Genomic DNA, 25000 nt, shown 5'->3' with positions numbered 1-25000 from the left:
CGTCCGGGCTGAAGTCTCCGTCTTTTGAAGATTACTGAAGTATTTTTCAGTTTTCTTTCGTATAATTCATTAGCCGTTTATCGTAGAATATGTGCAGAGTTAATAACCAAAATAATGATTACTGAAGTTCTTTGACGTCAGGATACAATATTAAACCAACGTCAGGTAAACTGGTTCCATCAGCCTTCTTGCGTGTAATTGGTCATCTGTCAATCTTAGGGTATGTGTTGAGTTAATGACCAAAATAGTTGTGACGTCAGGATACAGTATTAAACCAGTCAGTCAGGTAAATTGGTTAAGGCCGTCCATAGACGGTAATCACAGTTTCGCTGAGAACGATAGATTCCTTTCTGTCTCCGCAATTACCGCTGACTACCGATCATTAGCGGTGATGCTGAAGTACCTGTAGGTCTTAATCACTTTGAGATCATTTTAATCCGGGAGAGAATATTTTTGGAGAAATAGTCATTTAGTAATCAGCAATTTTGTGACTAGGCAGCTTATCCGCTGTAATGTTTTCTGAGCCAAATACCGGCTAGCGAAATGCCGCACATAAAACGGCATGACCTTAAGATAAGCTGGGCGTTGACGCAAAGGCATCTTAATGTTTTACTTCGCAGTCTCGCGTGATATCGACGCAAGATGTGAGACTATCCGCTGTGCTTAGTTTAATCCTCGGCGGAGCCAATTTAACAGACCTGCATTCAATCCCTTTACCGTAAGATTTAGCGTAAAACTCTTAATACCTTCATTTTCTGATAGTCTCCGTAATGACGCCGATTCCCCGACTTTAACAAACCGGTGTTTCTGATTCGTGTCAATGGAGCGAATCTATAATGGACTCGCTTATTGAAGTGCTATTGTTTGTTGTGCTATAGACTCGTCCATTGATGTCTAGTGACGCGTTGCTTTGATAGACTGGAGGGAGGGCCATTGTGGTCTCTATTTATTTCTCGGCCGGGAACCTCGTCATCACCATATTTGCGATAACACCTGTATCTTCTCGGCAAGTCCCACAGAGCCGCTTGGCTTTCCACGCGAAACCAAGAACGCCCGCCCCCGAGAGACGCCGTCGAAGAAGAAGAAGAAGAAGAAGAGGAGCGCTGATTTCAACGTCGCTAAACTGACGGAGGGGGCTTCCCGTAGCCGCAAACATCCAAATCCAAGAGGTCCTCCTCGATTCCGGTGCCAAAATCGAGTCGTTTTGGGGAAAAGTTTCCCCTCCACCTCTCGTTACTTGGCAGCTTCCCGCGGCATCGGTCTAAAAAAGATGGCGGAGGCGGACTTCAATACCGCCGAGCGGCCGACTCGCTCTCGCCGCTTTCACCCCAGCATCTGCATCTGCATCTCCTTCTTCTTCTCGGTTTCCTCCTGGGGATGCTGGGGCTCGAAGAGGTTCCCTTTTTCAACCCCTTTCGGATAATATCTGTGTTTGCGACCTCCTTACCCGCCTTGACTTTAGCGCTGGAAGCATTACTGTTTACTTGGAGTGAAGTCAGTGCATCGTGATCTTCCGAGAACTATTCATCTCGAAGTGGTGGACGCAAGTTGCGTATATCGGCTCGAAAGACTTACAAGCCTTCTTCAGTAGTGATAAGTCTAGAACTTGGCTCATCGAACAGTCCTGCGTCGGGCGATATACGCACCTGTTTTCCTTCGACCTTCCAAACTTCCGATCGCGTCGGAATCCGTAATTGCGTGAACAGTGAACGTCTTTTGCGCGTCATTCCCGTGTTATTCGTGTTATTCCCGCTACGCCGTTCGTTACGCGCTGTTATACAATTCCAGATAGATCTAGAAACTAAAGAAATCGTCTGTATCCTAAGACGAAGAAGAAGAAGAAGAAGAAGAAGAAGAAGAAGAAGCAGCAGCCACCACGCGTCTGTTAGCCTATCGTGTACGTCCGTGTGTGTGCGCGCGTGTATGTGTATTTATCGAATTCCAATTGCAGGTTCGTACACACACACACACACACACAACCTGAGTCTACTGTAGGGCGCTACTACGGAGCGATCGTCATCTTTACTTCCCTGATTACCGCGGCCTCTTGTAAATTCCGCAGAAAATCCGAGGAATGAGGAAGAAATTCCGCAGAAATTCCTAGGAATAAGGAATAAATTCCGCAAGAAATCTGGGGAATGAGGAGTAAATTCCGCAGAAAGTCTGAGGAATGAGGAGTAAATTCCGCAAAAAAATCTGAGGAATGAGGAGTAAATTCCGCAGAAAATCTGAGGATCGAGGAGTAAATTCTTCAGAAAATCTGGGAATGAGGAGTAATTTCCGCAGAAGATCTGAGGAATGAGGAATAAATTCCACCGACAATCTGAGGAATGAGGAGTAAATTCCGCATCAAATCTGAAAATGAGGAGGAAATTCTGCAGAAAATCTGAGGAATGAGGAATAAACCATTTTTTATAAGTGTCGAGCGTAAAATAGCAAGTACGATAAATATCTCACTTTGAGGAACGAGAAATAGGTCTAGGACTCTAGGTCATTTTAACTTCGAACTGACTCCTCTCGGATGTCTAGGAAAGCGTAAAAGTCTCTGCAGCGGAGACTAACTTGATGTAATAACACAAAGTTTACGTAATAAGTTATTATTATGTTATGAGATAACGCCCGCTATATTATCACTTAATGAAAATTAGCATCGGTTCAAGTACCATTAAGATTCCTGTATAACTAATCCTTTTAATAGCGTTGTTGTGAGCTAACTTTTTATCGATTATCTTTAACTTTCGTCTTATATCATTCAAACCAAACCGCATTTCTTGCGTACGCGTTAGGGAGAATCTAGCGGAACTCACGCGTCTTTGCGGTCAAATTCCGCGGAACGTACCTGCGTCTTTGCGGTCAAGTTCCCGTCTTTACAAACGTAGATGTTCTCGCTTCTTATCGCTGAGTCTGCTGTGAATAATACTCACGATCTCCGATTTTCCAGCTGACGAATATACTCGCAATTTCGCGTCGCAGTTCGTGTATATTTAGATACTGCGTCTTGTAAAATATCGGCAGCGATGTGGGGGACGAATCCCTTACGTATTTTTAGGTGTCTATTATTAGATTATTTGATAAACATTTAAATATTCATCGGTATTGAAATCTAATAGTGGATTCAACTCCGCGATAGCCATGTGTGTGTACGTTAATCTCGCGATTGAATTATTATATTTTGATGATTGAGGATTTGTTGCATAACAAGAAAGCTACAACGAAGAGATTGACGAGTGAATATTATATATATATATATATATATATATATATATATATATATATATATATATATATATATATATGTATAATCATTTACAATATAGATAAAAAGTAAGATTAAAATACGGTTTGGATTCAGAAGTATTCTGCCGTACTGAAATTAAAAACACGCCAAAACTGACTATAATGGTTACAGCCATCAACTGAAATTTCGTAATTGATGTCTCCTGTAGATCTTAGCGCTGTTCTGTAAGATTTCAGATCCATTTGCGCTTATCTGCAGGAGTGCGCTGGGTTTCAGCGCTGCTGCAGCGCTACGCTTCAGAGCCTATAAAGCGCTTCTTAGAAAGACTTCACGATTTCAGCGCTAGCGGGTTTGAGAACGTCGTCGGCGCGACGCTGAAGCGTGCCAGAATCTCAAGATTGCATTGTCAATTTTCAAAACTGATTTTTGAAATTTTCAGAAATTCGACGATGTCTTGAAGTACTGCATTTGAAAATCTCAGGTTCTGAAAGACCTCAGTATTTCAGCGGTACCTTCCAGGGTATCGGATTATCCGCGGGCGGTAATCTTTATCAAACCTTTGCCGTTATTATGGAAAATAGCAGAATGGCGGTACCTACTTTTCTGAAGCGTTTGCGTCAACGTTACCGCTATATATTAGCGAAATGCGGTACTTTGCTTATTTATAGCGGTAGAGGTGAAGATAGAAATAAGAGTTTAGTCTCTTCGGTGACATTTAATTCTACAAGTTCGTTTCTTTTATTCATACGAGAGAAATATATTTGTAATCACTGAATATAAATATTTAATTGTTATGGAAAATGCAACACTTCTTCTGCCGGAACTTCTTATCATCCATTGCTGTTGATTCGTTTCTTAGGGAACTCATAAGTGAGTTTCGGATTGATTAGGCTAAAGATTAAATAGATAATATTCATTGTGTAACTTCATTATTCCTCCGGTTCAAATCTCAGATTGACCTTCCTTATAAACGGCCGCAAGTTTATATTCATATTTTGTGATTGAATAAATAATATTTGTTGAGTAATTCTATTATTCAAACGGTTAAAATATAACAGAATACCCTGCTTCTTAAAAAGCTGCAAGTTTATTCTCATATTTTGTGACTCGATTTTAAGACGCATCACTGCTCGCTTCTTCAGTTTTGATTTTATATCTAGGGATCTCTTAATCCTAAGAATCTGTAGAGACATTCCATAATTCCTTTCGCATCATATTTCTGTATTTTGATAACTTAGGCCTCAGATTTAAAACGAAGTTAATCTGGCATCGCAAACATTAACTCTGACTTTACCCACCGTCGTTAGCTGTCCGCAAAAGCTCTAATGTTAAGTGCAGTAATTTTTTTTTTTTTTAGATAGATAGCAATTGTCCGCAAGGTCACCGGGAATTTCTAAACTGCAAACGTTTTTACGGGTATTAAGCGGCGGGAGGATATAAAGTTAGTTGGTGTTATAGTTATTCTAAGTTCCCACGATAACTGTTCTATTCGACAATTCTGGTTAAGCCACCAATAGTTAGTTTACCCCAATTTCTGCGTTTTTTGCGTATTGTTCAGCTTTCGCGTCATTTTTCGAATTGTCTCTTGTTAAGTACGCAGGTTGAATGCGTAAGTTATCAAAATCAGAAGTGAAATTGCTTGCAGTAAATCTTGAAGTATTTCACGACTCGTGGAAACAGAAGCGGTAATATAAAATGTCCGCAATAATTGGTTCCACTTATTGTACTGTCTGTAGGTTGCAAATTTAGTTTAGCCTAGATTTTAAACCAAGTACATCAATTTGCTTAGGCCATGGTTAATTTTTGTACACTCGCTTACATCAGTTTGCTCAGGCTATGGTTATTTTTGTACACTCACGTACATCAATTTTCTCTGGCTATGGTTAATTTCTGTACGCTCACTAACATCAATTCGCTTCGGCTATGGTTAATTTCTGTACACTCCCGTACATCAATTCGCTTAGGCTATGGTTAATTTCTGTACACTCAGCGTACATCAATTCGTTATGCTATGGTTAATTTCTGTACACTCACGTACATCAGGTTGCTTAGGCTATGGTTAATTTCTGTACACTCAGCATACATCAATTCGTTATGCTATGGTTAATTTCTGTACGCTCACGTACATCAGTTCGCATAGGCCATGGTTAATTTCTGTACACACGTACATCAATTCGCTTTGGTTGTGGTTTTTTGTACATTCACGTACATCAATTCGCTTAGGCCGAGATTCATTTTTGTACGCTCGTGTACATCATATTTGCATTACCTGCTTCGCGCTATCTGTCCACCTGTGCCGGCTAGAGCCATTGCTTGGCGAATCGAATGACATCATTCGCTAACTCCTTCGCCCGGCATACCCAAACGATGACGAATTTCACTCCATTCCGAATAAGATTCACGACGATGTTGTCGCGGCTGGCCACCGTAATGTCGCCAGGTATTTTTGGAGCGACTTTGATAATACGTTCGGTCACAGCTCCTAGCGACGATTTATGTAAAATCATAAGATACCTCTAAAGTAAATTGTGTGTTCGGATACGGATATACATATTGATGACCCATTTTGTTATTTCTTCAGAGAGAGATAAGTATATTCCCTCGGAATTCCTTTTTTTTTTTTTTTTTCTATGCTTGATGTTACCTTTATCTGCGTTGCATCTTGTAATCTATAAGTATAGCTGTTATAAGTATTAGGACCATGCTAATGTCTTTTACGTTTATCAACCTTGCGTTTTGTAATATACAGTTATGCCTCTTATAAATATTAGGGCACTGATAATATTTATTACGTTTATTTACCCCGCGTCTTGCAATGTACAGGTATACCTCTTACAGGTATTAGGGTCATGCTAATATTTATTACGCATATGTACCTTGCGTCTTGCAATATAGTTATACCATTTACAAATATTAGGACAACGCTAACATATTTATTACGTTTATTTATCTAGCGTCGTCTAATATACAGGTACCTCTGTTATGAATAATAAGACTATACTGTATGTTTCGCTGTCTTCACATCTGCAATTTGTGGGTTTGAGGACAAATATATGTATAAGGTTTCTAAAAAAAGAATAAAAAAAATTTCTCGTCATCATGGTTTTGCGATGTATTGAAACTCACGCCCCACGCTTCGAAAATAATTACAGATTTTATTGTAATATTACGAAATATATCGGAACTTAGAATACAGAGAACGAGGGAACTTGTTTGTTGATTATATATTGCCGTCCTTGTAAGTAGGACACAGACAATTTAGAACTTCAAAAGAAAATGCCGCCCGGAACTTGATAAACTTTTTTTTTTTGTACTTCCAAAGTACATTATCTGTATTACTGTTTTGTGTTTGTTTGTTCCATACCGAATTTTGTTAAAGAAGTATGGCTTTTGAAGTTTAATTTTTCGTTTAAAGTGGAGACTGGTTTTGTTCTTCTTGTTGTAAGCCAACATGGGAGGAAATATTCTTGTCTTTATTGTCCTAATATTATTATCTGGTATTTAATGGCTTACAGTATTTATTTTAATATCCATGATGCTTGTATGTAAGCGCTGTTATTTATTTATTTATTTATCGTCCTAATATTATCTGGTATTAGGCTTACAATATTAATTTTAATATCTGTGATGCTTTCATGAAAAGCACTGCTGTTGGTCATAGCAATATTATGTGTGTATATATATATATATATATATATATATATATATATATATATATATATATATATATATATATATACATATACATATGCGTATACATATACATATGCGTATACATATACATAATATTGCTATGACCAACAGCACCGCTTACATGAAAGCATCACAGATATTAGAATAAATATCATAAGCCTAATACCAGATAATATTAGGACAATAAATATATAAGTATATATATGTATAAAATTAGTATATGAATTTGTATGACAGTTATTACCATAAGTTAGACGATATATTCATTTATATTTCCTTATACTTTAACGAATTTATCTCCAGGGATTTAAATACTATACGTAATCACCGCGCCGGAAGTCACTTAAACGAAATCCTGGTCCTATCATCCGTAGAGTTATCCGCGCAACGTATTGACCTTGTATATATGTACTCTTTAATCCGACCTACTGGTTATCATTTGCGGTTCATAAACAGCCTCGTCGTCTCTTAGTTGCTAACCAGTTACTAGTACGAGGTGAAAACTAAGGTATGGTGTCAAGATGTCTGGGAAATAGAGTTGCTAAAATTATAATAATAATTCCTTTTCACTCTTTGAAGACAGCAAAAATTTCCCGATAAGAAATCAGCTTACTCCCAGCCCTAATTTGCCGCCGTAAAGATTATGAAACACGGTATAGAAGTCGGGAAAACGTAACTCTCTCTCTCTCTCTCTCTCTCTCTCTCTCTCTCTCTCTCTCTCTCTCTCTCTCTCTCTCTCTCTGCACAAAGAACACATCTGCGACGCAGAAAAGGAAAGCAAGAACAAACAAACAAAAAAAAAAGAATCTCGGTTATAGATGATTATTGATTTGCTAAAATTCAAGACATCGCCGGGGAACCAGTGAAAAGTGGTTCTGTATGGAAAGCCTCCTCTCTCTCTCTCTCTCTCTCTCTCTCTCTCTCTCTCTCTCTCTCTCTCTCTCTCTCTCTCTCTCTCTCTCTCTCTCTCTTGTTTATCCGAAGTTTAAGTTTCTTCTGATTACTCTATCTATTTATATATATATATATATATATATATATATATATATATATATATATATATATATATATATATATATATATATATATATATATATGTATATATATGTATATATATATATATATATATATATATATATATATATTTTATATTCATCACATATTTTTATTCATTATTGTTTCTTTCCTCTTTCGGCAAAACTTGAAGCCCGACTCTTTGTGGCAAGAAATTAGTGCAGATGTATACAAGAGCGACAAAGATATTCTCTCTCTCTCTCTCTCTCTCTCTCTCTCTCTCTCTCTCTCTCTCTCTCTCTCTCTCTCTCTCTCTCTCTCTCTCTCTCCATTTTTTTTTTATTTCTGCATACCTGGTATTTGCCTCTAAAATGGAAAAAACTGAGAAAATTATCAGAAATATTAATAATTTATGTTGCCTGAGCATCAACTGACTAGATAACATCTGGATGTTAACAATTGGTGTCTTGGTTAATTTACTTTTAACAATTACGTCTTTTACTAAATTAACAGCGTTAACTGTCACGGCTGACAGTCAAATTGCGTCCGTCCAGCCATTGTGAAGTCTTATTTTAGAGGTTATTATCAAGTCTTGATATTCCACAATTTCCAGGTCTATATTTTTTAAGTCTTATTACTTCGTAATATTTCAATTTCCTCTCCGGGTAATTTTCCAAGTCGTAATATTTCGTAGCATTTCAGCTATCCTTTGCCGTCAGTTTTCAAGGCTTACTGTTCCGCTAAGTTTTTAAGACTTCCTCATTCTTGGACTTTTCAAGTTTTCATCATTCCGGTATTTATTTAGTCTTACTTTTCCATTTTTTTCCAAGTCTTTATATATTCCCGATTTTTTTCTAGCGTTCGTGACGGGGATAACATCGTGATTATGTAAGGCTATTGAGTAGATAGTAATTGATGATGATAACTTCAGAAATAGATAGAGTACTTTCTTGTTAAATCATAACAGAAAAAACCACGTATTTTAGTGCTATATTCGAAACCCGCTCTAGCACTTCGTAAGAATCGCTGATATAAAAATGGAGAGACGTTTCCGAGGAACAGTATTTATTCTTTGTCATTAAATTTACCGAGCATAATTATTGAGCTCTTTCCTGCATGGGTACCTTAAATGTACATAGTAGTTTCACTGAAGGCATACGCCCAACTTCCAGGGTATTGAACAAGATAAACGCAAGGCCGTTTTATCCCAACTTATACCACCCAGTCATGACCTTGCTTCGTGACCCCCTTGACCTCAACTTCCAAGCTAACGTATATTTATATATCTTATCTAATAAGTGATCTCTTCTACTTGTATTTCCTATTACCTATTGTTACCTCTTTCAAAGGAGCACCGTATTCTTTGGAAGCTTGAATTTCAACTCAGTGGCCCCTGTGGGCTCGTTCTATATGAATAGGGTTTATCTACTGAATGATAATAATAATAATAATAGTAATAATAATAATAATAATAATAATAATAATAATAATAATAATAATAATAATAATAATAATAATAATAATAACAACGAATGATTCCGTAACCAGCAATAATAATAATAATAATAATAATAATAATAATAATAATAATAATAATAATACCTAAAGGTTCCCTTGACCAGGAATAATAATAATAATAATTATAATAACAATAATAATAATAATAATAGTATTATTAATACTAATAATAACAGCAACAACCAACTTTACCCCAAACCAGCAATCCAGTTTATTAATCCTTGCATCATTCATCCATTCATTTATTTACCCTTCGCTGGCTAATTCTCCCTCTCGCCGAGAAAAGACTCCCGAGGAATGATTACGGGATTAGAAGGTGTTAAAAGGCGATTCTCCGAAGGACAATTAGCCAGATGTTAGCGGTCATTGCGTGAGAGGCCAGAGGCATCATTAGCCCCCGGAATTATAAAATCAATTGCCTATTATTTACTTGTTGCTCTTGCAACGGAAACTCTCGCTTGTTTTTTTTTTTTTATTTGTCAGCTCTGATGCTTTTGTTGTTGTTGATGATGATTTTTTTTCGATTTATTCAGGTGGGATGCTATTGTTTTTTTTATTCATTTATCTATTTATTTATTCAAGTGTGAAGGCTGGTTCATTGTTAAGTATAATTTTTTTTTATTTGGGATTTTGATTAAAATATTGTAGCTTTTTTTTCTGGCGATATTTTTTGTTCTTTTTTTTATTAATGTTGGCATTTCATAACTTGTTTTTGCAATTCTCCAATTACTGAAATTAATGGAGGTGACATTTCGATACTTGATGAACTGCACTGATTGTCCCTCATGACCTAGGTTCATTAGAATATTTTTTTTTCAAATTACCTTGGTTCATTGGAATATTTTTTCCAAATTAACCTGGATTCATTGGAATAATTTTTCCAAATTAACCTAGGTTCATTGGAATATTTTTTCCCAAATTAACGTAGGTTCATTGGAATATGTTTTCCAAATTAACCTAGATTCGTTAGAATATTTTTCTCATATTAAGGTTACGGGTGTTGTGAATGTATATTGCGATTATGTTTACTATGTTTGTCTAAAAACATGAAGATTAAATTTTATCTTTTTTTTATTTGCGTAACTGAATTAGTATTATTTCGGATTATCAAAACCCGAGATTCAAAAGATTTTGAATAACACATCCGAAAAACAGTCATTGTAGGTCACCTCATTTCGGCGAATCTGAATATCATGAGTTTTAGTTTCCGGTAATATTCAGCTGCAAGATGTTTTAATACAATCAATGTATAGTGAAATAAGCTTCATTGAGAACAAGATTATTGAATTTCAGCCAGTGAAGAGTTTGCTACAGAATGTCGCAAGAAATCTATACAGGTTTTTTTTTAATTAGCATGGGACGATTAAAAAATCATGTATTGAGGTACATAGCTCATATTGCTGTATATGTCATATATTGCAGTATATAGATATATAGGTGCTGCATGCGGTTATGTTAGCGGTAATGGAGAAAATACGTCTATTGCTTAAGAATAATAAGCTTCAAGTTTAAGTATAATTAATGCGCTCTTTGGATGCTGTTTAAATGTCAGCTTTTTTACAGCTTGGTTAATTTGTGAACTGAATATAATTTTGGTACATTTCATCAAAACTGTATGCTACAATAATTTGCCTGCAATAATTGCAATCACATCAGGCCAGGAGACCGTAGTATTTTCATTGACATGTCTATTTTTATTCCATAGTAAATTCAGCATTTATAGTCATCTCCTTAGCAGCTCATTTCATTGCAAAGTATAGACTACCAAACACCTTTGATGTTATGTAGAAGAATAATTCCAGATTATTCACTGAATTATCGTGATCTTTGATAATCTATGGTGCGCCATTTCATCCGAGATGATTTTGATCGAGTTTATCAAGGAAAAGAAAATGAAATATACGATGTTGGACAGCTGAGTCTTGCATTGTCGGAAAAATTTTATTTGAATTTATCAATAACTTCTCATTTTAGCTTGAGTTTATCAACAACGTCTTATAGTAAATTGCTTGAGCAGGAGACACTCCCGTATAATACAGTGCAGCTTTCCACAAACGTGATTTTATCGGCGAAAATCATGATAAAATCAGAATTCGGCTTCTTAGCAAATTCGTCGCTTGATTTCATTTTATCAATAATTTCATATCATACCATGATTTTTATCAACATCGTCTTATATTAATTGTTTTATCAAGAGTCTTCCCGTATAAAATGTATGTACAGCTTTTGCCTGTGATAAAATCAGACTCATTTAATTTTTTAAATAATTTCTCCTTTTACCTTGATTTTATCAACCTTTTATCGTAAACCGCTGAATGAGGACACTACCCCGTATATGTACAGCTTTTCCTTAAGCGTGATTTTATCAGCAAAAATTATGATAAAATCACACTTCGACTTCTTAGCAAATTCGTCGTTTGATATGACTTTATCAGTAAGTTCTCATTTTACCTTGATTTTATCAACAATCTTACAGCTTCTTGGCAAATTCATCGCATGATTTGAATTTTTCAATAATTACTCATTTTACCTTTATTTTATCAACCACGTCTAATCGTGAGTTTTATCAAGAGACCCCCGTATAATATGTATACAGCTTTTCCATAAACATGATTTCATCAGGAAGAATCTTCATGAAATTCCATAAACGTGATTTTATCAGCAAGAATCGTCATGAAATTCCATAAACGTGATTTCATCGGCAAAAAAATATAAAATCATTTTCGCAATACCGCCTTTTAAAAGAATCTTCTTTTTGAGGGGGTCGGGGAAACACTTTCACGCGGCTATTATCTAATATAACTGGAATTCTAACCACAACTGCCGATTTTTGGCTTACCGCACTCCGTTTTTAGCCCACCCAGAATCACAGTCGTATAAAATCCAGTTTTACGAGACACTTTTTTTTGTTTGGCCCTATGACAGTTTTTAGTTTTGGGCTCGATGGCACTGTCGCTTGTTATATATATTGCTGTCGGCGTTACTCCGTGGCCCTTTTTACAGCGATTGAAATCGCTCTACTTCTGAAGCCTTTGTTTTTTTTTTTTTTTTTTTTTTTGCTGTTCTTGAAATACGCTTTCGAATGTTTCCACACGCACTGCTTTCGTGCCTTCTTTCTGTGAAAGGTTCTTTGTCGCTGCCATTCCCGTTGGCTCAATATCTTAAATCATTTCTTACGGTGACGTTGGTAAACTCAGGTTCTTGTCTGTAATTCTTAATATCCGCTAATATGACTAAGGAAAGCTGTTTCTCCCTTTGCTGATTAGTTAACCGTGAGAGGGAATTTGATTTTTGAAAATATACTTTTAGAAAATTATGGTTAGTCTAACTTCGATAAGAATCTAACTGATACCAGTACGGTGGAACGGACTGGTTAATTTGAAAATACATATACCGTCTCGCTTTATCAGGTCTGTGACCTATCTTCCTCTGAGGTCACAGGTTGAAAGTGACCTACTTACACAGGAATTACACCTTTTTTTAACCAAGTTGGCAACCGCCCTAGTAATTTTATGCCTTTTATGATAAGTATATATAATCTACCCCTAGGTATGTTCAGTGGAAGTTTAGTTTCTTAAAACCTTATCAGTCTTATTGATGAGGAATCTGAGATTTTAAAAGCCCCAGGAGAAGGAATGTTTGTTTGATTTTTTTCATTTTCATGTCCTTTAATATAAGTCATCTGAAGAAGGCTCAAGTTGCGGCGTCACACTTCGCTTATTACGGCAGGTAGTTCGCAACATGAGAGCCAGCTGGTTACTGGCGGGCGAGTGGCGTGGAGGTGGGTGTCAGAAGAACGTATTGGGGGTTTCGGGCTGCCCTCGCCTCCCCCCCGAACCCCCAACTCATCTCGCCCGCCAATCAGCTTCACGGGTCGGCTGAGGGTCCTGCCAAAGCCCGCCCAGTATTGGCTAGTCTTTGGTGACGTCACATTGTCGGCGGGCCAAGGCCAGTGATTGGTCAGGGTGGCGGGGTGGCGCACCTAGCCCGCGTTCCCGCCACCCCGCTGCGACCCGCCGATTAAACGCGCCAAAAGTAACGACGGGGGCTTTGATTTACGCGGGAAACCCGTTCAAAAACGGCCACCATTTTTATTCAGTAATTATGGCTATAAATTGTGTGGGAATGTCGGGTCATGGACCCCTGGGGCAGTCGCAGCCCTTGTGGACCTCCGGGAGATCGGTCCTTCAGCACTTACCTGCCCTTCTTCAAACACACACACATACACATACACAGACACTTACACACGCACATACACACACACACACTTCACTTCCGCTCCCGACATCACCTTCTTTCTCGCTCAACAACTGTCACCGCCAAATATCACAGCTTGCATTTCGCTGATCTGAGTTTTTTCAGATAAATATTTTCCCCCTCCCCTTTCTTACTTTCTTTTTTTCCTTCTTTCTTTCTTTCTTTCTTCGCCGCGCACTTTATAAGTTAATACGGGCAGGATTCAGGATCCTATTCAGGGATCCGCATCTGCTGAAGGGGTCCTTGAAGTTAGGACATTACTTATCCTTGTCGATGGATATATTCATGAGTCGGAATTTATATATTTTTTCCCGCGCGACGGAATTTACGGCACAGTATCATCCCGACTTTGAGGGAGAGAGAGAGAGATAAGGAACGCGCGAGATACATTTCTGGAAAGATGAGTTTCTTTAAAATCCTTTTTTTATTATTATTTTTTAACTTCCGGGTGCCATTATCTATCCGGGTGTGCCGAGGTTTTGTCGCGAGAGCAATAAAACTCTCCCGAAACTACGTTTTCCTCGGGAAAATGAACCACGGGCCTCTTTCAAAAAATGTAGACGCAACTTATTCTCGTATTCGAAATATGTTCTTTCGGCGCGAGTTTGCTTTTGAATTAGCTGTGAATGCAGCACGGCAGTTTTGAAATTTTAGACGGAAGCCGAAAGAACCCAGAGTTTGTTTTAGAATATTTTTCTCTCTTTAATACGTTTCTATACATGTCTGACGGTCTTTGTAATTTAGATAATCGAAGTCTTGTCATTCAGACGCTGTTGGTATTTTCGTAAATGCCTACTAATCATTAACATCACTGTAAAGTCAGGAATGCTTATAATTTGACAGTCATTAAAACAAGACATTTGATAAACTTCCTGTCATTCTGCTCTACATGAAAATTAACATATTTGAATATTACGCAAAATGACGCGAGGAAAAAAAAAAAGGGAAGGAATTTGTTCCTGAAACTCTACGGAAAGCGCACGCCACATTTCAGTTACTCTTCAGGCCCCCGACATCTGCCGAGCGTGAATACTAAAGTGCATAACGGAAGTGTGGATACGGAGGCGTACATAATGAACTCGTTGCTATTCATTCCGCCTCCTCCCCACCGCCAACATGAATTTCGATTATTACCCGCAGATATTTTACGCCCATAACGGATACATACTCTTTCTGCAACGGCGGCGGCGACGCGAACAAAGGAATATGGTAATTGCAAAGTCGGACAATTATCTCCCGGTGAATTTAGGCGGTTCCCCGGAACGGAAGCAAGATCGGGCGAGGGTGGACAATTGGGGGTGGGCCGATACAAAGGGAGATTTCGGAAAGTATACAGACTTCAGAGTGTGTCTGTCTCCTCTACAGGTTTCGGGATGTTGTGACGAGGCTCTTTGTCCCGATAAGGTCGCTAGCCCGTGCCCGCGCTCGCGCGCGCGGTGTTTACATAAATATGCGTTTGTTAGAGATGTGTGAATATTGAGTTACATTCTCTCTCTCTCTCTCTCTCTCTCTCTCTCTCTCTCTCTCTCTCTCTCTCTCTCTCTCTCTCTCTCTCTCAATAGGTTACATATTTTGCGTTTTTTATTTGTTTCTAGAAGAGCCCGTAGATTATTTATCAAAATACTAATGATTTCTCTCAAAAAACATTTAATATATAATTGAACAATTATGAAACAAAAGCTCAAATAATAGGATCCATTCTCACGGCTCTAAATTTTCCGCCGATAGAAGACCTCCCGAAGTAACGCCTAAAGGTAGTCAGTCCTCATTCCCCCGCTAAGACTTCTATTTTTATTCATCAGAATTTGAAACAAAATCGTAGAAAGTATTTTATTACACATGAAAGTTCCATTGACTTTAGCAGCTGCCTGGATTACTTTTTCCTCTTTTAGAAGTTCCGTATTTTGAACTTCAGAAATCTGGATGCGATCATAGTTAATATACACATTTTTCCTAAGATTTTTTAAATGCTGTAAGAAATCCTAGGAATGACAATTCGGATATAATTCTTTGAAGATTATTTAGAAGAAAATTTAGATATCCATTCCATGGATTACACGAGACATGTCTTGGTAAGCATTTGAGATAGTGAAATTTTTCTCAATATAGGTCAGTTATGACCTGATCTGTTGCGGTTATTTGTACGTGGAATTGTTCCACGTCGTCTTCAAAATACGCTCATTAAACTCATGGTTATTGGATGAATATTCTTAACAACCTTACGCCTGAATGAGTAGAATGTAATGAACCCGTGACGGTTCAAATATACTTAACGTGAGTGTGCAAGTATCAACCAATAGCGGACAGGACTTCCTTTGTGAAATTTTGTCAAAATCTTAATCATTTAGCAAGTATAGTATGAGTACACACAAACATATATATATATATATATATATATATATATATATATATATATATATATATATATATATAAAATATATATACAGATATATATATATATATATATATATATATATATATATATATATATATATATATATATGAAGTCTAAAATAAATCAAAACAAAAGCGATGTTGAAACTTACGATTTTTAACTAATTTTCAGTTCATTCAGTATTTTTTACCTCATTTTCAGCTCATTCAGTAAGAGCCATTAATTAGCTAATTGTTTTAGGTTATGAGATTTTTAATCTCCAAAGTCGTATTAATTAATAAAAGTTGATTTATGAATACATGTCAACAAGCATTTCCTGTATCTAGCCACAAAAATTAGAAGAAATCGAAAGAGTTGTTATTACCTGCCTACATATCTCTAACATTCTATAAACAAAACAGTAAATACAAGTAAACAACAGCGTGGGTTGTTAGTTGTAACATTTAAGAAAAAAAGGTAAAGTGTCTCGGCATGACAGCTGTGTCCAGTAAACAACCGTATCATAAGATTTTCAATAAGAAAAAACACGATCCCCTCGAGGAGACCTAATTTCATTCAGGTCAAGTCTCGTGTTGACACCTTTCTCTGTCCTTCCCCTGTTCTTCTTCTTCTTCTTCTTCTTCTTCTTCTTCTTCTCCAGTGGTATCTTCTTCTTCTTCTTCTTCTTCTTCTTCTTCTTCTTCTTCTTCTTCTTCTTCTTCTTCTTCTTCTTCTTCTCCTCCTCCAGTGGTATCTTCTTCCTCTTCTTCTTCCTCTTCTCCTTCTCCTTCTCCTCTCCTTCTTTTTCTTCTCCTTCTTCTTCTCCAGTGGTATCTTCTTCCTCTTCTTCTTCTTCTCCTTCTCCTTCTCCTTCTCCTTCTCTTCTCTTCTCTTCTCTTCTCTTCTCTTCTCCTTCTTCTTCTTCTTCTTCTTCTCCAGTGGTATCTTACGCTTTTGTGTATTTTTTGTCTCATTTTCTATTTAAGAGTTGCCTCATTTTTTCGACTTTATTTCCCTTTATCGTCTTTCTATCGTGGGATTATTTTTTTTTTAGTCTGCGGTGGACCGATTGTTTCCTTGTTCCGTCGTTCCTTTAGATTTTCCATTTGATGTTTTTTGTCTTCGTTCGTTTATCGTCATTCCACGGTTAACTCACTTCCTTTGAAATACCTCTTTTCGGGTCTGCTGTTGTTCCTTTACGTTCATTTAATTTTAATGATTAGTCTTCTCTTAATTTATGTTACCGTTCTTTCAATCTTACTGTCTCTTTCCTTAGTATTTTTTGTTTACCGTGTTACCTCTGGTCCCTATGATATTACTGAAGTCTCTTAGTCGTTTAGTTTATGTATATCAAATTAGATACAAGTTCAGCTTGATTGTATCACCTACAGAATTTAATCAATCGGTTCCAGTTCCCGTATCACGATTATTCATAATTTTGTCTGTGTTGCTTTTCAATAATGTAAGTTTCGCGTTGCTTTTTCCTTATGTGAAAAAGTAATCATCAGATCAACCTCTCTCTCTCTCTCTCTCTCTCTCTCTCTCTCTCTCTCTCTCTCTCTCTCTCTCTCTCTCTCTCTCTCTCTCTCTCTCCTTTTTCCATTCTCTTGATATTACGTTTCATGTGATCTCTGATAAATATGGCACTTTATATTGTGCAATCCGCCCCCCGTTAAAAACGAATTCAAATTTCATACATCAAAATATCTGCACGTTCTTAAATTTCGGTCTTTGACGACCATTCGTCATAAAGGCCTTTTTATTGTTAATTTTTTTCTTTTTGCAATCCGCTGGAGTTTGCGTTACTCCCATAGAAGCGTAGATTGACTTTTGTCTCGGAATTTTGACGCAGTTATTGACTGCGTAGTTGATTCTCGGTCCTTTACCGTTTGCGTGATTATTTATCTCTTTATTTTCAGTGTTGGTTTCGGTACTCAGTTTATTTTATTTTAGATTTTGAATATGTTGATTTGTTCTTCTCGCTCGGGAACTTTTTTCTGTATATTTTATCGCCGGTTATATTTTATATTTAATAATATTCTTTAGGTCTTTCAAATCTTGTGTTTGTTAATGTTCTTCGTATCTTTCAAATATTCTGTTTATTAATGTTCTTGAGATCCTTTGTTTATGAATATTATTCAATTCTTTCATTTTCGCTACGCAAACTGTATTCCTCTTATACTTTTTCCCCCACAGTTTCTCGCATTTTTCCCCCTTACAATCAAATTGACCACTTTATTCCCAAGGCACTTGTTTAGGCGAAGAAATTGCCCAGGGCAATGGCCACCGATGGCAGGGACCAACTGTGCCCTGTTTTTAACCCTCCCCTCCCCCCCCCCTCGTGCTACAAGAAAAAATATTAAGGAAGGACCAGTTAGCACCTCAGGTCAAAGTCTCTCTCCCCAGAAGGCTGTGAAAACCAAGGCGGCAAAAATTACGGGGGGCTTTCCTTTCGGGCTAGGGATTTTCTCGGGGGAATTATAGGGAGTTTTTAGTCGCTCCGGGGAGAATTTACCTTTCGTTTCTTCGTCTGACGATGCAGTGTTAATGGCGGGGAAAGCGACTTTTCGGAATAGATGCAGGCGTTTTTTTCGAACTTCAAGAAGAAGTGCATTGTTTGGATCGGCGGTAGCAGGACCCGAAAGGTGCGAAATAGAAGTAATATCGATTTTTATTTTGAGAAAACTTAAGAAAACACTTCTCTGTGGCCAATTATTGTGGTTAAATCCATTGTTTTCAATACCACGGACCTGAGAATAGAACCAAAAATTGGGTGATTTTGTATAAATTAACTCATTTTCATAAATGTCACTGTTATGGCCCCCCAGTCATTCAAACGACAGTTTGCGCTAAAACGGCAAGGAATGGGCTCCATTCCCGGAACGGAGCGACAGATTCCAACCATCTGAAAATAAGGAATCGAGGAAGGGAATGCAGGAGCTTATGAAATAGGGAGAGAATAGTGAAATAGGGGGGAGTCTAGGGAGAGAAAATAGGGAATAGAGACCTGGAAAAAAAAATGGCTGGAGTTGACATTCTACGCAGTTGGAGGTAGACCAAAAAAATACCCGGGCCAGTTATGATGACATGATTTCGGGAGCGATGGTTGTTGATGTGTAGATGATGAAAAAAAAAAAGAAGAATTTAATAACCCAAGCAACGCCGGAATGACAGAGCTTCAAACATACCGTCGAGTTTATCCGAATTGTCAGAGAATGCCTCGAATGCTTCAGATGTTTCTCTCTCTCTCTCTCTCTCTCTCTCTCTCTCTCTCTCTCTCTCTCTCTCTCTCTCTCTCTCTCTCTCTCTCTCGCGAAAAGTATTGCGTTTGTAATGACATTCTGTATGGGTTTTTGTTGTACTTGAATGAGTTCTGTAATTATTACTTCTAATCTGTGAGTTTAATGCAAGCTTTTCTTTGGGAAAAATATTAGCCTATCAGAGTTATATTATTATTACTGTAATAATTGTCTGATGAGATTGTAAATATATATATATATATATATATATATATATATATATATATATATATATATATATATATATATATATATATATATATATATATATATATATATATATATATATATATATATATATATGCTGCACTGCGTCTAAATACCATTGCCTCAGTGCAGCAGCTTTTGCTGTGAATAACAGCAAAGCTGATTCGCGTTTCACTTAACACGCTTAACCAACGTAACCCTTACGTTTCTTGGACAGGAGATAGATATACCCTCCGTGAATTATGAAAATATCCCTCGTATGGTCTTCTGATGTTAGTATTAAAAAACCAGAGCAGTGGATTACTTTGCAGTCTAACATTTTGGGTCTTATAAACGAAATAGGGCGTTGTTGTTAGTGTCTTCTGTTTTCTGGAAAATATTATGTTGGTATTGTGTAGATGAGGCGGAAAAACGAGTTGCTGGGCCTGTTGATAATTATTCTGAAGATATTCTCTTGATACATTAACGTGATTTTTATATGGAAACTGTTTTAGTTATCGGAAACACCAAGGAAAACCAAAGAGGAATCTTTTATGTGTCAGTGAGTTTGTACTTGTATTGTTTTTTTTTTTTTGTGGTGTGTTTTCTCCGTCAAAATCACACTCGTGTCCATCTTTTTTTTATCTGTGTCACTCGACCGACCAATAATTCTAACCTCACTCCAAGTCTCGTTCAGTACTCACATGACCTCAGTAGATGTGTGGCTATAAAACCCCCTTCTTCTTCCCACCCACCCACCCACCCAGGAAGGTAAGCCTTTACATCACTAGCCTGAACATTCTACATGATAAAAAAAATATATAAATAAAAAAAAAAATCTTCACTCCCACATATTTTCGTGTTTTACAGTACGTCCATGTTTTGACTTGTGTGTCTAATAAAAAAAAAAAGAAAAACATTTGTGATTTTTTGCTGCATGTTTGTGTGTGTCAAGTAAATTGAAAGTTTGTTTCATCCGCCAGTTTATTTACCTTTTTTTTTTTTTGTTTGATTCCCTTTTTTTTTTCCTATATTGTGTGGCTTCGCACTTACAATTATTAAATAGATCAACGTTTTGAAGTTTTTCCTTGAAAATATGCATACGTATATATTATATATATTTTTTTCCAGTGCATTGTTATTTCAGTAGTGTTTTTTGCTCCTTCGAAATGGATGTTTTATTGGATAAAAGCAATATTGTCTGCTCGTTTTTTTAATACACAGCTAAATCGAAAAATTTTTTATTGTTTGGCAATCAGTTCGTGTTTTCGTTTCTCTCTGTACGTCTTCAACGCCTTATATAAGCTGTTACATCTTGGTGTTCTTTTTCCCCATTGACATTCACGATTTTTCATTATTATTATTATTATTATTATTATTATTATTATTATTATTATTATTATTATTATTATTATTATTATTCCTGTGTTTCTCATACCAAGTAGATGATTGTTATCAAGGCCGCTTTTTATGTAAACGTTTGTTAACTTTAATCATTTCTATTTTCAGCATGATAGGGCTGCCAAAGATTTTACTATATTTGGTTTTTTTTTAATACATCAAAGCCATTGGGATTTCTATGATCGTGCTCAGGGTGGTAACTGTTAAATGAGGTACTTGTCCTTCATTATGAATAACTGATGGAAAATCTGATATAGATATACCAGATTATAAAAGATTTTTAAACAATTACAGAAGATTTCTAATTGTTTGGTCATCTCGGCAAATATTGAGATTACATAAAAAAATAATTGGCTTAAAAGTTACATGATATTCAGACAAGTTGCTTACGAATGAGCTCTGGTTAGTGGTTAAATTGAAATCAGTCAAGTTCTTATGGCTAATGTGACATTAAAATTGCCTCTCATCTGATGACGAATGATGAGAACAACTAAATTACTCAGAATCATAATGATCTCGATCATGAATAATGAAAGAGCATTCGTCCGTAGTTACCAGAATAACTGTTATTTGGTGTACTAAATGATAATTAGAATATATAGTTTTTATCAGATTGAAACGAACTGTATTTGAACAACCCTGAGCACTCGTTTCTGAAGAGTTTGTGAAAGTATACGTCCCATTATCACTTAGCCGTGTGTGTCTGTGGTCGATTTTTCTTAAATGACTTTATAAAAAAATTTATTTGTATTCTCTCTCTCTCTCTCTCTCTCTCTCTCTCTCTCTCTCTCTCTCTCTCTCTCTCTCTCTCTCTCTCTTTTGTTTGTTTGTGGATTTTTTTATGTTTTTCGGTTTTAATATTAACTTAAAATTACTGACTTTCCCAGTGCTATGTTTTTTCTCTCTCTCTCTCTCTCTCTCTCTCTCTCTCTCTCTCTCTCTCTCTCTCTCTCTCTCTCTCTCTCTCGTGTATATTCTCTTTTTTATAAATCTTTATATTAATAGTTACTTGAAATCACTGACTTTCCCTGTTTATGCTTTTTATGCTCTCTCTCTCTCTCTCTCTCTCTCTCTCTCTCTCTCTCTCTCTCTCTCTCTCTCTCTCTCTCTCTCTCTCTCTCTCTCTCTCTCTGTATTCTGAATGACCATTCATTCAGAAGACTGCAGACTGAAGGCTGATATTGATAATGGGGATGTAGAGTACTGAACAGCAAATGAATTACCAGACTGCTTCCAAATATACAAATACAGTTTTTCAAATTTGCAAATATGATCATTTCTTTTATTCGATGTAAAAATAGTAAATAGCTCTCTATGAAGACAACCTCATTGATTCATGGTCCGGATTACTAATAGCAACTATATTATAGATTCAAAATGAAAGTGAATTATAGAACCAAAATCAAAGTAAATCAGAGATTTCATATAGTGTAGGTTAAGGATCAGATCTCTTTTGTCTTGTTGAAGAAATACGAGTAGCATGTAAATTTTAACAAAAGAAGAATGTGGTTAAATAATTGTTTAAAATCGATGCACAAAAGCTCCCCAATACTTTAACCACTCCCCCATACAATAGAAAAATCGAAAATTAAAAATCTGTAAATCTCGAAAATCCTTTTAAGATTTGCTGATCAGTCGAATCGGATCCCATGGCTGCGATTAGATCCCACTTCGAAGGGGGTTCGATGACTTTGGCTTTTTCCTCTCATTTTTTTTTTCTCATCCCGTTCCTAGTTTTAAGGCTGCAATATTTTTCACCCTTACCCCCCACCCACCCCCACCCCGCCCCCCATTATATTTTTTGGTAATGTAAACGTTTCTCTTTCTTTTTCATGTGTCGCCAATCAATGTTACAGCCGGGTTCCAAGGTGAGTAATGGCTTTCAGTGTGCATTTTGGTGGTGGCTGGCAGCTGGCTTTAGGAGAACTGACTGTTTTTTATATATATATATTCTGTAATATTCACATTTTTTTACATTTGCTTACGTGTAAATTATTTGTGCATTGTGGTCTCTTTATGGATTATACGTTTGATTTTTTTTCATGGGATTAATTCTTGAAGTTTGAGCTTATTTTTGGTTGTGTGCTCTCTCTCTCTCTCTCTCTCTCTCTCTCTCTCTCTCTCTCTCTCTCTCTCTCTCTCTCTCTCTCTCTCTCTCTCTATATATATATATATATATATATATATATATATATATATATATATATATATATATATATATATATATATATATATATATATATATATATATATATATATATATATATATATATATATATATATATATATATATATATATATCTCATTATTCATATGCATTTTTTCTAAAGAATTAAAATTTCTGAATATAGAACTTTTCCTTATTTTCATTCCTAATATCCTTCAATTATTATTCCTGAATCGATTCATGTGTTATTTGATATTATTATTTCAAAGGTTGTGTTTAAAACAGTTGTGAAACGCTCATTACTTCCTTTTCATCGTCTCTTCCATTTACTGCCTTTTATCATATGATTTTTCATTTTATTTTTGCTTTTTCCAGGAAAGATTTGATGGTCTATTTTTAGTTTATCCATAATCAATATATATATATATATATATATATATATATATATATATATATATATATATATATATATATATATATATATATATACATATATATATATATATATAAATATATATATATATATATTTTTTTAGTTTTATTACTTATTTCTGTAATTTCTTTGAACATTTTATTTTTTATCATCGCTTATGTAACATGGCAACGTATATTTTTGAATTACAAAGTTTTCCCTTTTTTGAATTTTCCTCTTTGCTTCTGCACATGTTTTTAATTTAAATGTATTTTCTCCTATATATTTATTTTCGATATTTCGAGGTCTTTAATGTTCCTTTCGCATTTTCTCTTTAATGTTAACCATTAAATCTTAAAATTTCAAATCTTCCAGAAATGTCTCTTTTTATACGTATGAAATCTTTAGTTTGGAATTATGTTGAATCCAGAGGCTATTTTTCACTTGAGTTCTTGCTTATAATTTTCTTTTGGTTTTTCATTCAAATTTACGCAGTATATTAGAAACCTTCCGTTGTTATATTCATTTAATCTAATTTTATTGGCTCTCCTTTAATTAAATTTGCAAAATTTTACTCATTCCTAGATTTATTCTATTGTTTTGAAATTTTTACCCATCAGGGAAAATTTATAATGTCATTTTTTTCGGAATTTGTCTGCTATTTCATTAAACTTTCAGATTTATTATGTAATTTTTTTCGGAATTTATCTTGTATTTGATTAAACTTTCAAATCTGTAATGTAATTTTTTTCGGAATTTATCTGGTACTTGATTGAACTTTCAAATTTATAATGTAAATTTTGCGGAATTTATTTGGTATTTGATTAAACTTTCAAATTTATAATGTAAGTTTTTTTCGGAATTTTTTTGGTATTTGATTAAACTTTCAACATTTCGGAATTTATCTGGTATTTGATTAAGCTTTCAAATTTATAATGTAATTTTTTCCGGAATTTATCTGGTATTTGATTAAGTATGACATTTTTAGAGTCGAATTTTGTACACCTGGTCACAGTTTTACCTTACGTCAGTAAATGCTGGTATTTTTCTTTATTTTACTTTCAATTTTTCTTGTCATTTTCAACTGACCGTAATAATTTTTTCCTAATTAAATAATGGAAATATTAATTTCATTTATATTTCTGCTGTTATTCTTGTAAATACCGAAATTAATTTTATCAAGTAAATATTTTCCAGTTAATTATAATTTTCCTTATTACATCTGAATTTAATTTTTACCCAACCCAAAATAATCGTGTTGCAGCGTTATGCTCGATAAAAGCAATAAGTACCTTATCAGTCTAGTTTTTTTATTTTATGTCGAAATAAAATTAAGATTTGATATATATAAGCCTCAGTTACTATTATGATTTTATATCCATTAGCACTTCATGCTATATATATAGATGATATATATATATATATATATATATATATATAT

The 25000-nt window shown here is 35.5% G+C and overlaps 1 protein-coding gene across 14 annotated transcripts in view; it reads left to right on the top strand.

Moving 5' to 3' along the window:
• Window positions 1-25000, top strand: part of LOC136853015 (one cut domain family member 3-like) — a 544859-nt gene that overhangs the window by 370690 nt on the left and 149169 nt on the right. For 11 of the 14 annotated variants that reach the window (XM_067128158.1, XM_067128156.1, XM_067128166.1 and 8 more), the window contains one exon: window positions 22837-22848. The exons of the other annotated variants lie outside the window; for them this stretch is intronic. In XM_067128158.1, coding sequence (XP_066984259.1) covers window positions 22837-22848 — 12 coding nt within the window. The remainder of the gene's footprint in view (window positions 1-22836; window positions 22849-25000) is intronic. 14 annotated transcript variants of the gene reach the window in all.

Source organism: Macrobrachium rosenbergii, chromosome 26 (assembly GCF_040412425.1).
Source record: "Macrobrachium rosenbergii isolate ZJJX-2024 chromosome 26, ASM4041242v1, whole genome shotgun sequence".
Classification (NCBI taxonomy): domain Eukaryota; kingdom Metazoa; phylum Arthropoda; class Malacostraca; order Decapoda; family Palaemonidae; genus Macrobrachium; species Macrobrachium rosenbergii.
The sequence above is the reverse complement of the archived record's forward strand: the minus strand, read 5'-3'. Positions and strand labels throughout refer to the sequence as shown.